This window comes from Odontesthes bonariensis, chromosome 18, assembly GCF_027942865.1.
Source record: "Odontesthes bonariensis isolate fOdoBon6 chromosome 18, fOdoBon6.hap1, whole genome shotgun sequence".
In the NCBI taxonomy this organism is placed as follows: Eukaryota; Metazoa; Chordata; class Actinopteri; order Atheriniformes; family Atherinopsidae; genus Odontesthes; species Odontesthes bonariensis.
In genome coordinates this window covers 11,472,330-11,487,986 of record NC_134523.1, presented here as the reverse complement: position 1 = coordinate 11,487,986, position 15,657 = coordinate 11,472,330, and the positions used below count along the sequence as shown (strand labels likewise).

The following is a 15,657-nucleotide window of genomic DNA, read 5'->3' as shown; positions in this document are numbered from 1 at the left end:
TAAGTCAGACTAATTACTAATAGTTGCAGGGATCATATAGTATTTGCTAATGTTTTCCCATACCAGCAGAGGGAGTGAACTTAAACTGCTGTGATCTGCAGTCTGACTGCATGTATCTACCTTTCTTGGCCCCCCTTCTTATATATCTGGCTGTTAGTGCAGCTCAGACAGACAATTGATAGAGGGAGGACCAGCAGCACTGCTGGTGAGCCAGAACCTACAGGCTTGAATAAACCCACACAAAAAGGTCCTCCCCAACAGTGGCTGTCATCCAAGTCTGTTGACAAAGGACAGGGCTGAATATAAGGCCCTGAATTCACCCTCCCCCTACACACAAACACATTCCCACTGAGTGAAAGGATAGTGCAACACACTCACGATTTTGTCCACTCCGAAGTGGAAGCTGATTACCGTGCTACCGCTTTTTCTTTCTTTAACCTAAAAAGAGCTGCTCTCGTCTGTACGCGTGCGCGCGCGTGCGTGTGTGTACAGTGGTTTAAATTCAGTGTGTTTAACAGGTGTGGACAGGGACAAGGAAGTTTGTTACATCCCACGTCCACCCTGCTGGTGAAACATCCGTGTGCGTGAGTCACAGTCAAATGCACACACACACACACACACACACACACACACACACACACACACACACACACACACACACACACACACACACACACACACACACGTTCGTTCACACACTCTGCAACTCCCTGTTTGTAGTTTTGTGTTTGCTCTCACGCTGGGCTGCCAGCAGAGTGCTGCTCCTATGCAGACTGACTCTTGAGGGCGTGTTCGCTCGGTTTACTCAGTACACAAACGTCACACACTGACACACACACACACACACACACACACACACATACACACACACCCCCACAGGCACTAAACGCACTCTGGAGAACTTTCCACCAAACTTTTCACAGATGCAACTGGCGGAAGCCGTCATGTAAGGTAATACACGTTTCCTTTGTGTTTTATGTTTATTTGCGCGCGTTTTATCCTTTCGGAGAAGAGAGAGCTTTAACTGAGGAAACAGTGGTGACAGGTGTCTTCTCTCACGCGGTGTTCCTGATGAGGAAAGTGCCTCATGGGCCTGTTCTTCCTGAAACGAGATTTCTGGCAGATGAAACTGACATGGTGAGAGTTCAAATAAGCACCAGGCCAAATAAGCAATATGTCGGAACTCGAAAGGGAATATTTGTAGTCTTAGCTTATCTTGAAAAAAAGAACAGCAAATGAAAAAAATAGAGATATGTCACAGCAAAAATGAAGACGTGAATATTTCACGAGGAGGCGACAGTCAACTGTATGGCATCATGTACTAGACACAAAAGTAGTATCTCGTTTTTTTGTCGTTTTATAGCGTTTGCGAAAACTGGTGCACGCATCGCATATTGATCATGTTGGCCGAACGAACCGCTTTGCGCATGCGTTCATTTCAGAAACATAACAAACCTCAAGGGCATAAAAAAGTGGTGCAACAGGCTACATTGCATACCTTTTATTATAACCCCCCCGCCCCAATAAATAAGAACATTTATTATTTACACTACAGAATAATGTAAAATGTAGGGATCAGGGTGCCGAGTTGAGTAGTTTTCTTGTGGTATTTTGATAAATCCTGGTGAGAAAATGGACATTTCGAGTTACCAGTTGCCAATGAAAGTAGCAGAATCCATTTGTAGTTGTTGTGTGTCTTTGTTTGTATTTTAACTACAGATTTATGATTTGGTGTCACTTTCTGCACATTTTGCATCCCTTTCTGATAGTTTGTTTGGAGCTAACCAGTACAAGTCTCATTTACATGTCTTTGTGGTCTTTTTGTGCCCTTTTTGGCATTTTTTTATTTGATCTAATTTTGCTTTTAATTTAAGTTGTTTTGCATGATTTTTGTATCATATTTGGGTAATTGTTTTGTTTAAATTTCGGTCCGTGTACATCTCTTTGTGGCCGTTCTATATTTCTGCTTTGTCTTTTTTTTTTTTTAATCTCTTGGTCGTTTTGTGTCACATTTGGATAATTTTGCTTTGTGTTTTGCCTCTTTGTCTCTTTCTTTTTTTATTTGCATCCGTTGTGATTGTTTTGCGTCTCATTTCTGGAGAAATATTTCTGGCACCACCAGACTCCTTGGCTCCTCTGGCCCTGTTGTCAGTGGGCCCATCAAGTCAGAGAGTTTGAAGCACTTGTTTGAAAACAAAATGTTACACTGAACTATGTCAAATGTTAAAGCTTCCAACAGGATCTTGCAACAACTGCAGTCTAATGACAGACATGGCTTAGATTTCAACAGTTTCTCATAATAAAAAGATTATATTTTGCATTTTTTTTTCTACCACACCTTGAACAATACAAGCAGGACTGTGTGATTCTTATTTGTTTAAGGATAACACTCACTTCTCTCTCAGGAATGGAGGGGGTGCGGCTTGACTCATCTCTTGACCTGAGCCACCTGACGGAGGACGAGCAGTCCTCCATCCTGAAGGTCTTACAGCGTGACTCGGAGTTACGTAACCGGGATGAAGGACGTGTAAGGTCAGTCCTTGATCATTTGGTAATGTTTACTTACATTAGATAAGTCTAATGGAAAACCAGCATAAAACGTCTCAGTTAGGTGCTTGGTCAGTGTTATCCTTCAGCTTCTTTTGTTTCTGAATGCACTAAAAACAAATCCATGTAAGTTTGCTGGAGAGATGAATTCCATTTCTCCAAAAGTTAATCCTAAATGTAGTGCGTCGATGGCGAGGTGAGTACTTCTAATACAAAATGTCCTGAAAGTGTTGCTGTTGTGTTTGGTTACTGTAAGGACCGTACCATACATTTGTTGAACCCGTCTAGATGTGACAATTCATATCTAGAAAACTGAAGATAAACACACAATTTTTGAGGAAAAAGTTATTTTCTTTTTCATTTGTTGGTTTGAAGCTTCGGCAAAGTCAAAGACCTAGAGTTATCTACACTACAGGTTAATGAAAGTCCGATTTTTTTTTTTGGCTTTATTTATTTGATTTAAGTAAACTTTTGAAATGATTTCTACCTACAGAAGAGTTGCTATAATTTAGACGTACTGATGTCTTTTAGAATTAGTTCATTGGTGCAATTAACACAACAATGTTTTCTAACCTGATTAATCAATTATTTCTTTTGGTCTATAAAAATCTTGATATATATGAATCCCTTCCTCCAAAGATCAAGGTATGTGTCCCACAACTGCCTGTTTTGTTTGGAAACAGGGGCCAGAAAGGCTGGAATAATCAGAACTTGATAGCTGACACTTTTGTTTTTACTAATCTTTGAATTCGAGTAAATAATATCGATTACTCTAAAGATTTTTTTGTGATGGTCTCATTTGGCATTCAGACTGTAAAACACAAGAAAAAATGCTTATCACCATCGGAGGACCAGCAGTCCAAAATTAGTTTTTCTTTATGAAATAGTGAACCATCGCAAATCATGAAAGAAAAACTTGAAATATAATGAGAAAATTGTAACATTTTGAAACCCCTTGAAGTAATTGTTAGTTGGAACATGGCAAAGCCTCCAGCCGTTTTTTTTCTTTAACACACCGGCTAAAGTTCCATGAAAGAAGTGACCACTGTTTCTTTCGTACCCTGTCATTATCCTTCTCAAGAGGAAAAGGGCATTTGACAGTTTTCTGTTTATCTTTGCACCTTGTTGATGCTGCAGGATCCTCGAGCAGGCAGAGGAAGATCCAGCACGGCGGCGCCTCTTGTCTGGGGAATGGTTCAGTGAGGAGTGCAGCAAACGCCATCGCAAGTGGACTTCGGGCTGCGACCTCATCCGCGCATCCATTCGCCACAGGAAGACTAAGAGCAGAGGTCAGTCCTCAGTTAGTGCAGCTCGACCGTTATTTGCCTGCAGTGCTGTTTTTGCTGCTGCTGTAGGGAGATCTCAGTGATGGTTCTCTGGTTGTTGCCACGGAAACAGATGTGCCCCTGAATGAACTTTTCAATGGAGACAGAGAAGAAACCTCCTTGAACGGCACCTCTCCTGAGGCGACGGGAAGACTGAAGGACAGCAAGGAGGAGGAGAGCGGAGGGTTAGTGAGGGTGTCTGTCAGACTGAAATGATTGGATGTCACATTTGTGTTTAGAAGAATTTTCAGTTTCTGATTGTGTTTTCAGGAGTGATGGAAGTTTGAAATCTGCACCCAAAATGACAAGTCCTGTAGCGCAGGTGCGTATGCTTGAAAGGCTTGTTTCTGTTTTCTGTGTATATCAAAATCTATATACCAATAAATGATCGTCATTTACAGAGTCTCCAACGTAGAAGGAGTTCCTCGTCATCCAAAGGTAAGAAAGTTCGTCGCCCACTGTCTCCACACTTCCCTCACAGTTAAGGTCTCATCATTAACTTGTCATTCTGCTCGTAGAAGGCGAAAGGAGAAGTAACGGCCACTCAGAGGATCCTGAGGTGACTATGACGCACACCCACAGATTACTCTGACTAATGGTGAATGATAAACACTGTTGAGCTAGCCAGTATTCCATCTTCCATTCACAGTGACTGAGTCATTATTTGACATGATATGAAGCTAAAAGTCAAATACGTTGACTTCTTCAGCATATTGAAAAAAGGATGATATCCCTACAGATGCTCCAAAAATGTTCAGACCCCCTCACTCTTGAGTAGAAGTATTGATTTCTTATTTTTAAAAATGATTTTATAGACATTTGTAAAACTAACAGTGTGGCGTTTGCCTTTATGTGAACACGTTTAGTCACTGTTTTGGAGATTTAACTGATTGGACATAGTTTTGTAGTGCACATGCCTGTGTATGTAAAGGTCCCACATATCACAGGTATTGTCGGGGCAAAAAAGTAAAATAGATGAAACTCTGTCTTGACCTCTGTGATGAAATGTTTGCTCCTTGCACGATGCCTGTTGAACACCAAGTACTGCACAGGTTCTGCTACCATCCCCAAAGTGAAACATAGTGGTGACCATGCTATTCATATTTAAATGATAAAAACCTTTTTCATCGACCATTTTTTCCCCATGTGCATCTTCAAAAAGTGAACAAAAAACATGTTAAAGATGACACAGTTATTGACTAAACCAACCAAAGCAGAGAAAACAGAGACTGTCGGAAGACCGTAAGATGGTTCAGGTGCTTCTCATCCAGTATGTTGGAGCTTGGGAGCATCATGTTGAAAAAAACTGATAAGCCAGCAGAGTCAAAAAGGGCAGCAGACTTTCTCAAGAGGGCTCATTACTGTAACCGCTACCACAGGGTAACACAGAATTAAAATATGGGTCTGTACACTTTAAGATTTCATATTTCTCCTTTAACAGTGTAGGATTTTGAAATTGTAAGATTGATACTAAAATGCTAATTTCATCATTATAAGATCATATGCAAAAGATCATATTAACATATGCAACATTGAGGGGCTCTGAATAGTTCATGAAATGACTGTGTATACCAGTTAATAAAATAAAAGGTTCCCTGTGAGTAAGCACAACCCTGCGTATAAGAACTGTGAGCACGTCCGTGTGTGTGTTTAGCAGGACTCGACTGTCTTTCACAACGGGGACTCTGACTCTCTGAGCAGCAGCCTCACAGAAACAGATCCAGCCTCTCTGAAAACCAGCAGCTCCACCTGCAGCCTTCATTCGAGCTACATGGTATACGCACGCACACACACACACACACACACACACACACACACACACACACACACACACACACACACACACACACACACACACATTTGATTAATTGGCTATCCAGTGAGGCAAGATGACTCAGCTCAGGACAATGACGCAGGAGCGGATCTTTTTTCTGCGTGTGTGTTATAGCTCAGTGGAAGCATGATGAGTCTGTTCAGCTCGGGGGATTTTGGAGTGGTGGAGGTGAGGGGCCGCATCCAGTACTCATTGGTTTATGACTCTCACAAGGAGGAGCTCCAAGTTAAAGTATATCGCTGCGAGGACATCGCTTCAGCACGCAAGAACCGCTCTGACCCGTAAGTGAATGTTTGCTCATGTGAATATGTGCCGAATGAGTCGCCAGACTCCAAATTGATGAAACAACGCATGTGTGTGTTCTTCGCAGATATGTAAAGACCTATCTCTTGCCAGACAAGTCAAATCACAGTAAGAAGAAGACATCAGTGCAAAAGAAGACACTAAACCCAGTCTATGATCAGACGCTAAGAGTAAGACACTCTCAGTTACATAAAGATGCAGCGGTTACAGTCCCCCATTTCCCATTTGTCCATCATTTCTCTTCCTTGTTGCCCAAAACATGCACCACAATTGTTAGTCATACAGCATGATGACACTTGTGATATATTTTCTTTGTTATTGAATGTCATGTCCTGTTTATCTTTGTGCTGCACTAGCCCTGTCCCTTCTGCTTACTGATTCGGATTATTATGCTCTTTCAGTATAAAGTACGTACTGGGGAGCTTCGCAGTCGGACTTTGAACCTCTCTGTGTGGCATGCCGAGCCCCTGGGGAGGAATGTGTTCCTGGGGGAGGTGGAGGTGGCTCTGGGGCTCTGGGACTGGACTTGCACACAGCCACTATGGCAGGACCTGCTGCCACGGGTAGGAGAAAAAATAAATACTAGGAGTCGCATGCAAATAAACCCTAATGCAGTAACACAAACCAATATCCGTGTTGGATAACTCCCAGATGAATAATTACCTAACCAAATTCGTTTAGCATCTGAGTGCCTGTGTAATAGAACTTTTGGCAGGTTTGTTGGAGGCACAGAATCTAGTAGGAGTGTGTCTTGTGTCTGGGAGAGCTGAAGGGAGAGGAGGACATGCTGTGAATTTCAACTAAGGGTTTTTATGTAACCCTAATCTCTCCCAGCTTTCACACGTACGCCTCTTTACCCCTGGCTTTCTCTATCTTTGCCTTTTTTTTTTCTGACTTCATCTTTTTATTGTTTGCACAGGTTTATCTGAGTCCAGACTCAATAAGCAGTCGAGGGAACATCATGCTCTCTATTAAATTCATTCCAGAAGGATTTGAAGGTGAGCAGAATATGGACAAACAAGTCCCACCTCATTACCGCAATCACATGAGTCTCATACATTGTACACATTTTTTGATGTGTGTGTGTACAGGCGGAGGTATGCCTCTGACAGGAGAGGTTCACATATGGCTTCGGGAGGCTCATGGTCTCCTTACCAACAAAGGAGGTGCCATAGACTCCTTTGTTAGAAGGTGCGTGTCAGCTCTGCAACACGTTTTCGGATCCTTTCTTAACAGTTATCTAACCTCGTGCTATTTGTAGTGAATGACACATAATCAGTTAATCATAAGGAGTTAAGATGTTCATCAAATTTCTTTCTGGTCACTGGTGACAATATGTGCAGAATTGGTTCAAAAGAGAAAGTTTTTTTCACTAAAAAACATTGATTAGATTTTTATCTTTAGCCCAAGCCTGCATGGATTTAAGGTAACAAAATCCCATGTCGGAATCATAGCAAAGATGCTCCTAGATCTCCTAATCATACTTGTGTGTAGCTCAGTCAGTAGAGCATGAGACTCTTAATCTCAGGACGGTGTGTTTGAGCTCCACGTTGGGTGTAGGAGTTTTGATAAACAATGGATGTTTGATCCAGCACTTTAAGCCAAAGTCCTTTCTAGATGAAAGGTTCAGCTCTGTTACTGGCTCTGACCTGACAGCATCCTCAATGGTGCCACTTTGAATGGATATCTATCTATCTATCTATCTATCTATCTATCTATCTATCTATCTATCTATCTATCTATCTATCTATCTATCTATCTATCTATCTATCTATCTATCTATCTATCTATCTATCTATCTATCTATCTATCTCTATCTCTATCTATCTATCTATGAAGTATATTACTAAAGGGAACTTTCTGTTGCTGAACCTCACAGTTTCTTTATTCTACATCTATGTATAGAGCGGTTACCATTAAGATTCCCTGGAAGGTTATGTTGGCAGAACAAATCCTGTGTAACAATACAGTTTCATTATCGAGAAATCATTTAAAATGTATTTATGAATGTTTAATGGAAAGTCTATGTTTTTAAAACGTTATCTCTGTTCGAACAAAAGTGATCAGAGATTAGACGTCCAGGCCTCATGCCGCCCAGTTTTCAACAAGAAATTGATGTTCAAATCTTTTTATGCCATCCATTGCTACAGTTTTGGAATGACTCTTTTATTTGTTATACTCTACACCCCCACAAGCTACATACTTCCAGATGCAAGTCGACAGAGTTGTCAGAAGACACGTGTGGTGAAACGCTCCATCAGTCCTACCTACAACCACACCATGGTCTATGACGGCTTCCACACCAGCGACCTGAAGGAGGCCTGCGCCGAGCTCACTGTTTGGCAGCGTGAGGGCTTAAAGGTGCACATCCTGGGAGGGATTCGTCTGAGCTGTGGAACTGGTGAGAATCTCTACAAAGTAATATCATAACAGTCGTAAATTTGCATCAGAAAAGAAAAGCTGTTTCCACATGATTCAGCTCTTATTGAAGTGGTAGAGAAAACAAATGCAGCAAGGTCTCATTTTCTGTTACATGGGTTATGATCTCACCAAGTACTATTCTGCATGGTCACATTTGTAATGTTATGATTAGTCTTTGTTACATGAAAGGCAAAGAAGCTGAAACACCAGTTGATAGACATATATTTCACACTGAACGTATAAAAGGTAATTCAAGGAACATTTGCCAACATTTGGCCTAAATATTGTGGTGACTTTCTGATTAATCTGTGACATTGAAAAGTTGCAAGACTGGTCAGTTATAGGGAGCTTTCTGTGTGTTGTGGCCATGAATAGGGCAGGGAGCCAATGCTATAAGAGCCACAAGTGATTGGGAACAGAATTTGCTCCAGTCTTAGAGTAACCAGCTTGATCTGCTCAGAGACTATCATTTCTTATCTTGCCTCTCATCCAGCCTATGAGCGCTTTTTAGAATAACTCATGCTTGCCTTTGTCTTCTACGAGTCAGTACATGTCTGGAAATGTAATATCTCACCTTTTGACGTTATGTTTGCTGGAGGGTAGCAGTTTCTGTGTCCGGGAACATGATGTTGCAGCCTGTTTGGTCTTAATTTATGATCACCTTTGTTGACAGGGTCATAAACAGAGTTGAATCTTTCCCCTACAGGGGTGTTCAGGAGTTGTCTTCTGAGTGTGTTTCAGTCGAGTCATTCACTTTGGTTACATTTTGTGCTGCTGGCATTTCAGACATTTCGGATGGTCTCGTCATCAGAGCGAGGTCACCGAACAAGTAATTCAGTGTCTCAGATGGAGTATTAGCCATAATGACTGAATGTTGCAGACTTTTACTGCTGCTTGAAGAAAGTATCTTCCAGTATTAGGAAGAAGAAACAAGTTTGGGGGTTGATATTTACTCCATCTTTCTGGCGATGGCCTCAAAGTGTGTACATCAGTGATCCATACGTGCACGTTCTCGTTCATCTGGTCCAACGAGAGTCTTTTTTCGTCAGTGAATCCAAAATCTAGTCCAACGTTTTTCTGTTCAAGACTGGCCGACAACAAAAGGTCTGTTCAGTAGTGACCTTAAGTGCTTCATCCATCTGAAAGTATTTTTACGATTCTAACTTCCCTGTACCAGAGGTAATGTACAGTAGCCGCCTAATAATTATGCACACTTTAACAGGAGGTTTGAATTACGTTTAGGCAAAATCTGTTGTCATTACACAAAACACACTCCAATTCACAATCAGGTTTATATATTTTGTTAGTGCGCATGAAAATAACAACATCACAGCACTCACTTGCCTAATAATTGCCCATTGACGGTCTTTCATTTTAACATTGTTTTGTACAAGAAAAATGTGCCTATGTGCATGGACGCATAAAAAGGGTGGTCACTTATTTGTTGGGATTGTTTCCATTGCCTTACAAACAAAGACCATCAGTCCTCAGTGTGTGGTGGCGTCCAAAGCAGGAATAATGATCAGCTGTGTGGGTCATTTTTGATGGCAGGTCAGAGTTATGGTGAGGATGTCAGCTGGATGGACTCCACAGAAGAGGAAGTTGCCGTGTGGACCTCCATGATCCAAAACCCAAACCACTGGATCGACACAACACTGCCAATCCGAACTAACCTCACACAGCGGTCCGTGTGATCTACACACACATGCAATTGTTGGACTGAAAGGAGACCCTCCTCACCCCAGTGTATTTAGCCTCTATGTCAGTATGATGCTTTTGTTGTTTTTTTCCACAGCAGTGGTGCAATATTTCGACTTTATGGTAGATTTGTCAAAAATGTAGTTTTGAAATCAGTTTGAAAAGTTTTACCTTGTTTGAGTTGAATCTGGCAAAAAAAGGCACTTATTATTCATTGTAGTTTATGAATTGAATATCAAACTTAACTGATGAATCGTGCGGTGTTTTTATTTATTCATAGGTGTAACACCAATGAGAAAAATAGTAGAGAGGCCATTTGGAGCAGAGAAGTTAAGAACCACAGACACACTTGTTTTAAGTAATTGTTTTCTTCCTGTTTCAAGTTGTGTTTCAGTCCTTTCAATTGCTTTTTGAGAAAGTAAGAAAAAACAGACATAATGATTACCCTGACAGAACACACATGTATATTCTTATTATTCAGATCATTGTAATTGTTAGATTTCTAACTGTATTTGTTGCATTTGATCGTCAATTTGATGGTTTAGCAGACCACCTTGTGGTCAGACCTTGCACGTGCACTCTATACAGGCAAATCACAGAGGGTTTTCTGGGGATTCAATGATCAGGAGCTCAAAACGTGAGAACAGAGCCCTGTGATTTTTAATTTTTTTTTCTATTAATTCAAAACTAACTATTTTAACATCATGTGTGGACCGTCCCAGTTATCATGAAAATACAGTTAAGTAGACGATCAGTGACAGTCTGCAGTTGCCCTCCAGCAGATGGCAATGTTAGCATTCCTGTCAAGCTGGGTACAAGGCTGGATTTCTGTTAACCCTTGGAATTTTTTGAATGCCATGTTCCCATATCATCCATCACGCCAGGTTTTCACATCACTTATGCAACATGTAGGAACTCAGCAAAAGGTTTACTATAATCATGCAAGCTACCATTGAACTACCGGTCAATTTATTTGTTAATTATTGTTATTGTTATAAGCATATAGTGTAAACAACAGTCATCATTCAGAGCATTTTCTGTCAACAACAGTTTTCTTGAACCTTTCTTGACTGTTCTATTTGTTTGCTGAACATACAGCAATGTTGTGTTAACTATCTGCTCCTTTAATATGCACATGCTGCTGTTAACTTTTGTTGTTTTCTGACTAATTTAAGATTTAGCCAAGGGGCAGCTCTTGACATATAAACACTACAGGCACATTTACAGTGTACATCATTTTTGCACTATCTCTGAAAAATAAAATAAACAAATGCTGAACTGATTATTTCACAGATTGCTCATATTTGAATGGTTGTGAACTCTTACGTTTCTATGAAGTTTGATGGACTACGATTGCCTTTTGCTGTGAGCGCATACAGGGGGATCGCGGTATTCACGTTTAAGAGCAGCTCTCAAAGCAAAAGTATGATTTCTCTGGATGGTTATTCACATTTGGCCAGTCATTTTGTGTCATAGATAGTAATACGAAATACATGGTGTCATTCCTACAATTCCCTTGGGAATTATGTTTCCAAATTAGATCCCCTCATGAGTTAAAATTGGGATGTGATGGGAAAAAATGAGATGAAAGCTTTAGTGCTACGGTAAAACGTGCGCGAAGTGGTCTGGAACGTTACAGTTCCCCGTGGTAACGCTTTGCGGTTGCCACGGTGACACCTTGTCAACACCGCTCCCACAACCCGAGGGATCACATTTAGCAGCGTCTTGGCTTTAAAAAAAAAAAAATAAAATAACATAAAAAATTGAAAATGTCTGCCATGAATAGAAAGCTGATACAAGCTATGGCTGAAACCATCTCCAAGAAAGTGGAGCACTGTGAGTATGACGGTTCAACTTGTCTCGCCTAAACTATCCCGAGTTTATCAGCCCGCCAGCGCACGGGAAGCGTCAGAAAGTTTTGCAGCTACGAAAACGCTTCAACACGCCAAAATGTGAAGGAAATATTTTCTACTTCCTAGTCAATAAAACAGAGACGGAGTGCCTCATCCGGAAGTATAATGTGCTTCTGAGGGAGCAGGCGGACCCTGGCAGAGCAGCACACGGCCTGGAAAGAGGGAGGTTCAGAGGCATACTGCACAACATCTTCGGGATGACCGATGACATGATCATGGATGGAGGTAGTGTGTGTGTGTAACTTTGTCTGCCATTTGTCACTGATGCTTTTGGATAAATATTTTTTTGTCTGAATGACATTCAGCCTGTGGAGGGCACATTTAAAAATTTCACAAATAACCATCAGGGGCGAGTGTTTTGGTTACATACAGCTTTGTTTCCAAACCAGTCGAGAATAGATACTGTCAAAACTGTGATTGAAATCGGAATGCATGTAAGATATGGCATATAGACGATGCCACATGTTGAACATGAGGAATTTAATTGTTTTGGAACAGTTAATTTAGTGTTTCATGCCAACGAGACTAAAAAGATGGGAGGAGGGAAACAGAAATGATGTCAGGCTTTGGTTATGAAATCACCTGATGGACCATCTCACTGGTGTTTATGTTAAAAGGCAACACGTGGAGAGCATGTTTCTGTGCTTCTTTTCTTAAACAAACATGTTGCCGACATGAAACTGAGTTTCTACATCTTCTATGTTGTCTTTAAAGCATTTTTAATTTGAATGATATGCTCATGATTGAATGACATTGTTTAGATTCAAGACAATTTCACAGCACGTTTCGATCCCTCCCCTCAGTCTTCCGGGCATTTGACAAAGACAACGATGGTTTTGTCAGTGTGGAAGAGTGGATCGAGGGACTGTCCGTTTTTCTTCGTGGAACTTTGGATGAAAAAATAAAGTGCAAGTTCTCCATTTTTTTTATTCCACTCTTTACTACACGCTCTCTCATAAACACACCTGCCAGTTGGAGCTAATGACCCATCCTTTATTTTTTTTGCATGGCTCAGACTGCTTTCATGTGTACGACTTGAATGGAGACAAATTCATCGCCAGAGAGGAGATGTTTCACATGCTGAAGAACAGCCTCATCAGGCAGCCCACAGAGGAGGACCCAGATGAAGGCATCAAAGACCTGGTCGATATCACATTCAAGAAGATGGTGAGCTTTTCTGCTCAGATATATAGTTCTGTTTGCTTTAATAAGCTCTTTGGGTCACCACATCAGTTTGTGTTTTGTTTTTTGCCCCAGAAGGCGATAAATAATTCTCAGGAGATCATTTAATCAACATTGCCAATGTTTTACGCTTCCTATCCCGTAGGACTATGATCACGACGGCAGACTGTCGTTTGAAGACTTCGAAAGGGCAGTAAAAGAGGAGAACTTACTGCTTGAGGCCTTTGGAACCTGCCTCCCTGACTCCACGGTAATCACAATGTAAAGGCTGCCGACACGTGCATGTAAGACATACTTCATTTCAAAACCGGTACGTTTCTTTGCTTTTCAGAGTATCGAGATGTTTGAGCAGCATGTGTTTCTGGAACAACTGGAACAATGAGGAGACCCCATTCACCTGTATTCTTAGACTCCTTCTTTAATAAAAAAAAAGTCAGTTTGTATTGTGATGCACAATCTGTAAACTCTTGGAATGAGACTGCAGTTGAGACAGCTGTCTTTATCATATCCGACGGCGGGGTTTTATCTTTTTCTCTACTGGTTTGTGGTCTGGAACCGCTTCCACCTGAGAAAGGTGACAAAATTCATGTTACTGACGTGCACACAAAAGTTAAGGTCATAGTTCTTTTTTTGTTTTTAAATTGTCATTGCTGTAAGAAAAAAAAAAAGAAGAAGAAAAGAGAATAACAAGACTACCTGCTTCATTGTGTTCCTAATCTGGCTAACAGTTGTGTTCAATGATTCATCTTCCATGTCCAGTTTATGTGGTTCCGGTAGTTTTGGTCCAATCAGTGGTTCATTTTCTCCAGAAACAGTCGCTGAGTGTTCTGTCGCCTCTTCCATTCTCCGTTTCCTGTTCTCCAAGTGTGTGGTCCTTGGGACAAATCTGACTGCAGAGGTCTGAGTTGAAGCCGGTCTGTGTTCTGTGCTTTGACCTCTTTGGGTGAAGCTTAAACTCTCTTCTTGCTGCTGTTTTACCTCAGGTAAGGCATTATGTAAAGTCCCCATTCTGTCTTCCGTGGGCACGATACCCTGGTGATTTTGAGGTCCGTAGAAACAATGTTCTCGGGGAGGTAAGGGCAGCAGAGGAAAGCCTGAATAATGGGCGACACCTGAAGACTGCCTTTTATCGTCTTTATCAGAGGTCTGATCGCGTCTGGCGACGGTCGAGTCTGATGCGACGGTTGCATTTGATGATGTGGGCCCCTCACAAACTCCTTCTTTGTCTCTCTTTTCTCGGGCTTTGCAACAACATTAGAGAGAACACAGTTTAAACAATTAGATTCCTTGTCTTTTTACAACTTACAAGACAGCAGCTAAAGCAAAAATCTTGTCAAAACACAATAATATTAAAAAAGTAAAGTATAAAGTATGGGGGAAGCAAAAACTCCATACATAAGCTACATTTTGTTTCAAGTAAAGGTACAAAGAACAAAGTCGAATGTAGAATATGTAGAAAGAATCAATGAAATAATGCTTTGGGATTTAAATTTTTGTAAGATGGAGTTGGACTGCTGTGTAACATGTTAAGCTCCTTCTACAGGTGCTCAGTGTCAGTACAGCAGTTTCTGATCTCCCAGAAATGCTCACATCTTCACAGCGCTGTTTTCTGTGAGAAAGAAATGGATCCAATGTTGAATCTTACCTCTATACCAGGCTGTTCTCGCTATGTAACCCCTCCGGTCTTGCAGCTTCAGCCTGGTGTCCTCCGCGGTCTCATACTCAGGGACATAGCACACGTGCAGCACGCCGCCGTAGAAACTCTTCTCGTCCATGTTACGTTTCGCCGCTCTGAAACAGGAGCCAGCATTTAGCGGGTGTTTTAAGCTTGGCAAGGGATTAATAGTGACAGCCAGGCAAGTCGCACACTGTACCTGGCACTCGTTAATTTCTGAAACTTGATGAGGTAGACCTCCGTGAACTCCTCGGCGGGATACTCGTCCAGGGGTCTGTACTCCTCCACGGCGCCGTACAGGGCACACAGCTGGACCAGCTCCGTCATGACCCCGATGGCTGGGACCCCTTGGACCATCAGGTAACGGGACTCTAAATTGATTGTGTACACCTGATAATGCACAACACAAATGTGGAGACAGCTATTATATCACAAGGCAATACTATCGAGCTAACGCAGACGTTATTTGTATGGTGTGTGTACATTGTAGAGCCATCTGCCCAGTCTAGTCTCTCAGACCTTAGCATACACTTTGCTTTTCTTGCTGATATATATACAGATAAAAGAGTGTTTTCACCTTAACCGCCTTAGCTTTTCTCCCGTCTCTATATTTGGGTCGAGAAATGCACACTCGCCGCTGTTCGTGGTGTTTGTAGACTTCTGGAAGCCTCCAACAGCTGGAGCTTTTGTTGACAGGTGCCGCCATGTTTATGGAAATGCATTTCCGGCCCACGCATTTCAAAATAAGTGTTCCTTGTA

The 15,657-nt window shown here is 41.5% G+C and overlaps 3 protein-coding genes across 5 annotated transcripts; 2 read left to right on the top strand and 1 right to left on the bottom strand.

Moving 5' to 3' along the window:
- Positions 1 to 821: 821 nt before the first annotated feature.
- On the top strand, positions 822 to 11,410 carry sytl1 (synaptotagmin-like 1). Of its 3 annotated transcripts, none has more exons than XM_075449935.1 (15): positions 822 to 946; positions 2,406 to 2,532; positions 3,685 to 3,836; positions 3,946 to 4,057; positions 4,143 to 4,194; positions 4,274 to 4,310; positions 4,391 to 4,431; positions 5,527 to 5,646; positions 5,821 to 5,987; positions 6,077 to 6,179; positions 6,411 to 6,572; positions 6,929 to 7,007; positions 7,101 to 7,200; positions 8,205 to 8,410; positions 9,982 to 11,410. In XM_075449935.1, the coding sequence occupies exons 2-15, from the start codon at positions 2,408 to 2,410 to the stop codon at positions 10,122 to 10,124; spliced, it is 1,599 nt and encodes a 532-aa protein (XP_075306050.1). In that variant the 5' UTR covers positions 822 to 946; positions 2,406 to 2,407; the 3' UTR covers positions 10,125 to 11,410. The 3 variants fall into 3 exon arrangements, with proteins under 3 accessions (XP_075306050.1, XP_075306049.1, XP_075306051.1); XM_075449934.1 differs by having other exon boundaries at positions 822 to 951; XM_075449936.1 differs by having other exon boundaries at positions 823 to 951; positions 5,530 to 5,646.
- Positions 11,411 to 11,802: 392 nt separating this feature from the next.
- Positions 11,803 to 13,877, top strand: clxn (calaxin). The gene is made up of 6 exons (XM_075449674.1): positions 11,803 to 11,964; positions 12,108 to 12,266; positions 12,845 to 12,949; positions 13,057 to 13,208; positions 13,369 to 13,473; positions 13,555 to 13,877. Exons 1-6 carry the CDS (start codon positions 11,898 to 11,900, stop codon positions 13,603 to 13,605), a joined length of 639 nt encoding a protein of 212 aa, XP_075305789.1. The 5' UTR covers positions 11,803 to 11,897; the 3' UTR covers positions 13,606 to 13,877.
- rbm48 (RNA binding motif protein 48) lies at positions 13,624 to 15,636 on the bottom strand. The gene is made up of 5 exons (XM_075449673.1): positions 15,476 to 15,636; positions 15,098 to 15,288; positions 14,869 to 15,014; positions 13,920 to 14,464; positions 13,624 to 13,788 (listed from the first exon to the last, which is right to left on the bottom strand). Exons 1-5 carry the CDS (start codon positions 15,602 to 15,604, stop codon positions 13,726 to 13,728), a joined length of 1,074 nt encoding a protein of 357 aa, XP_075305788.1. The 5' UTR covers positions 15,605 to 15,636; the 3' UTR covers positions 13,624 to 13,725.
- Positions 15,637 to 15,657: the final 21 nt, after the last annotated feature.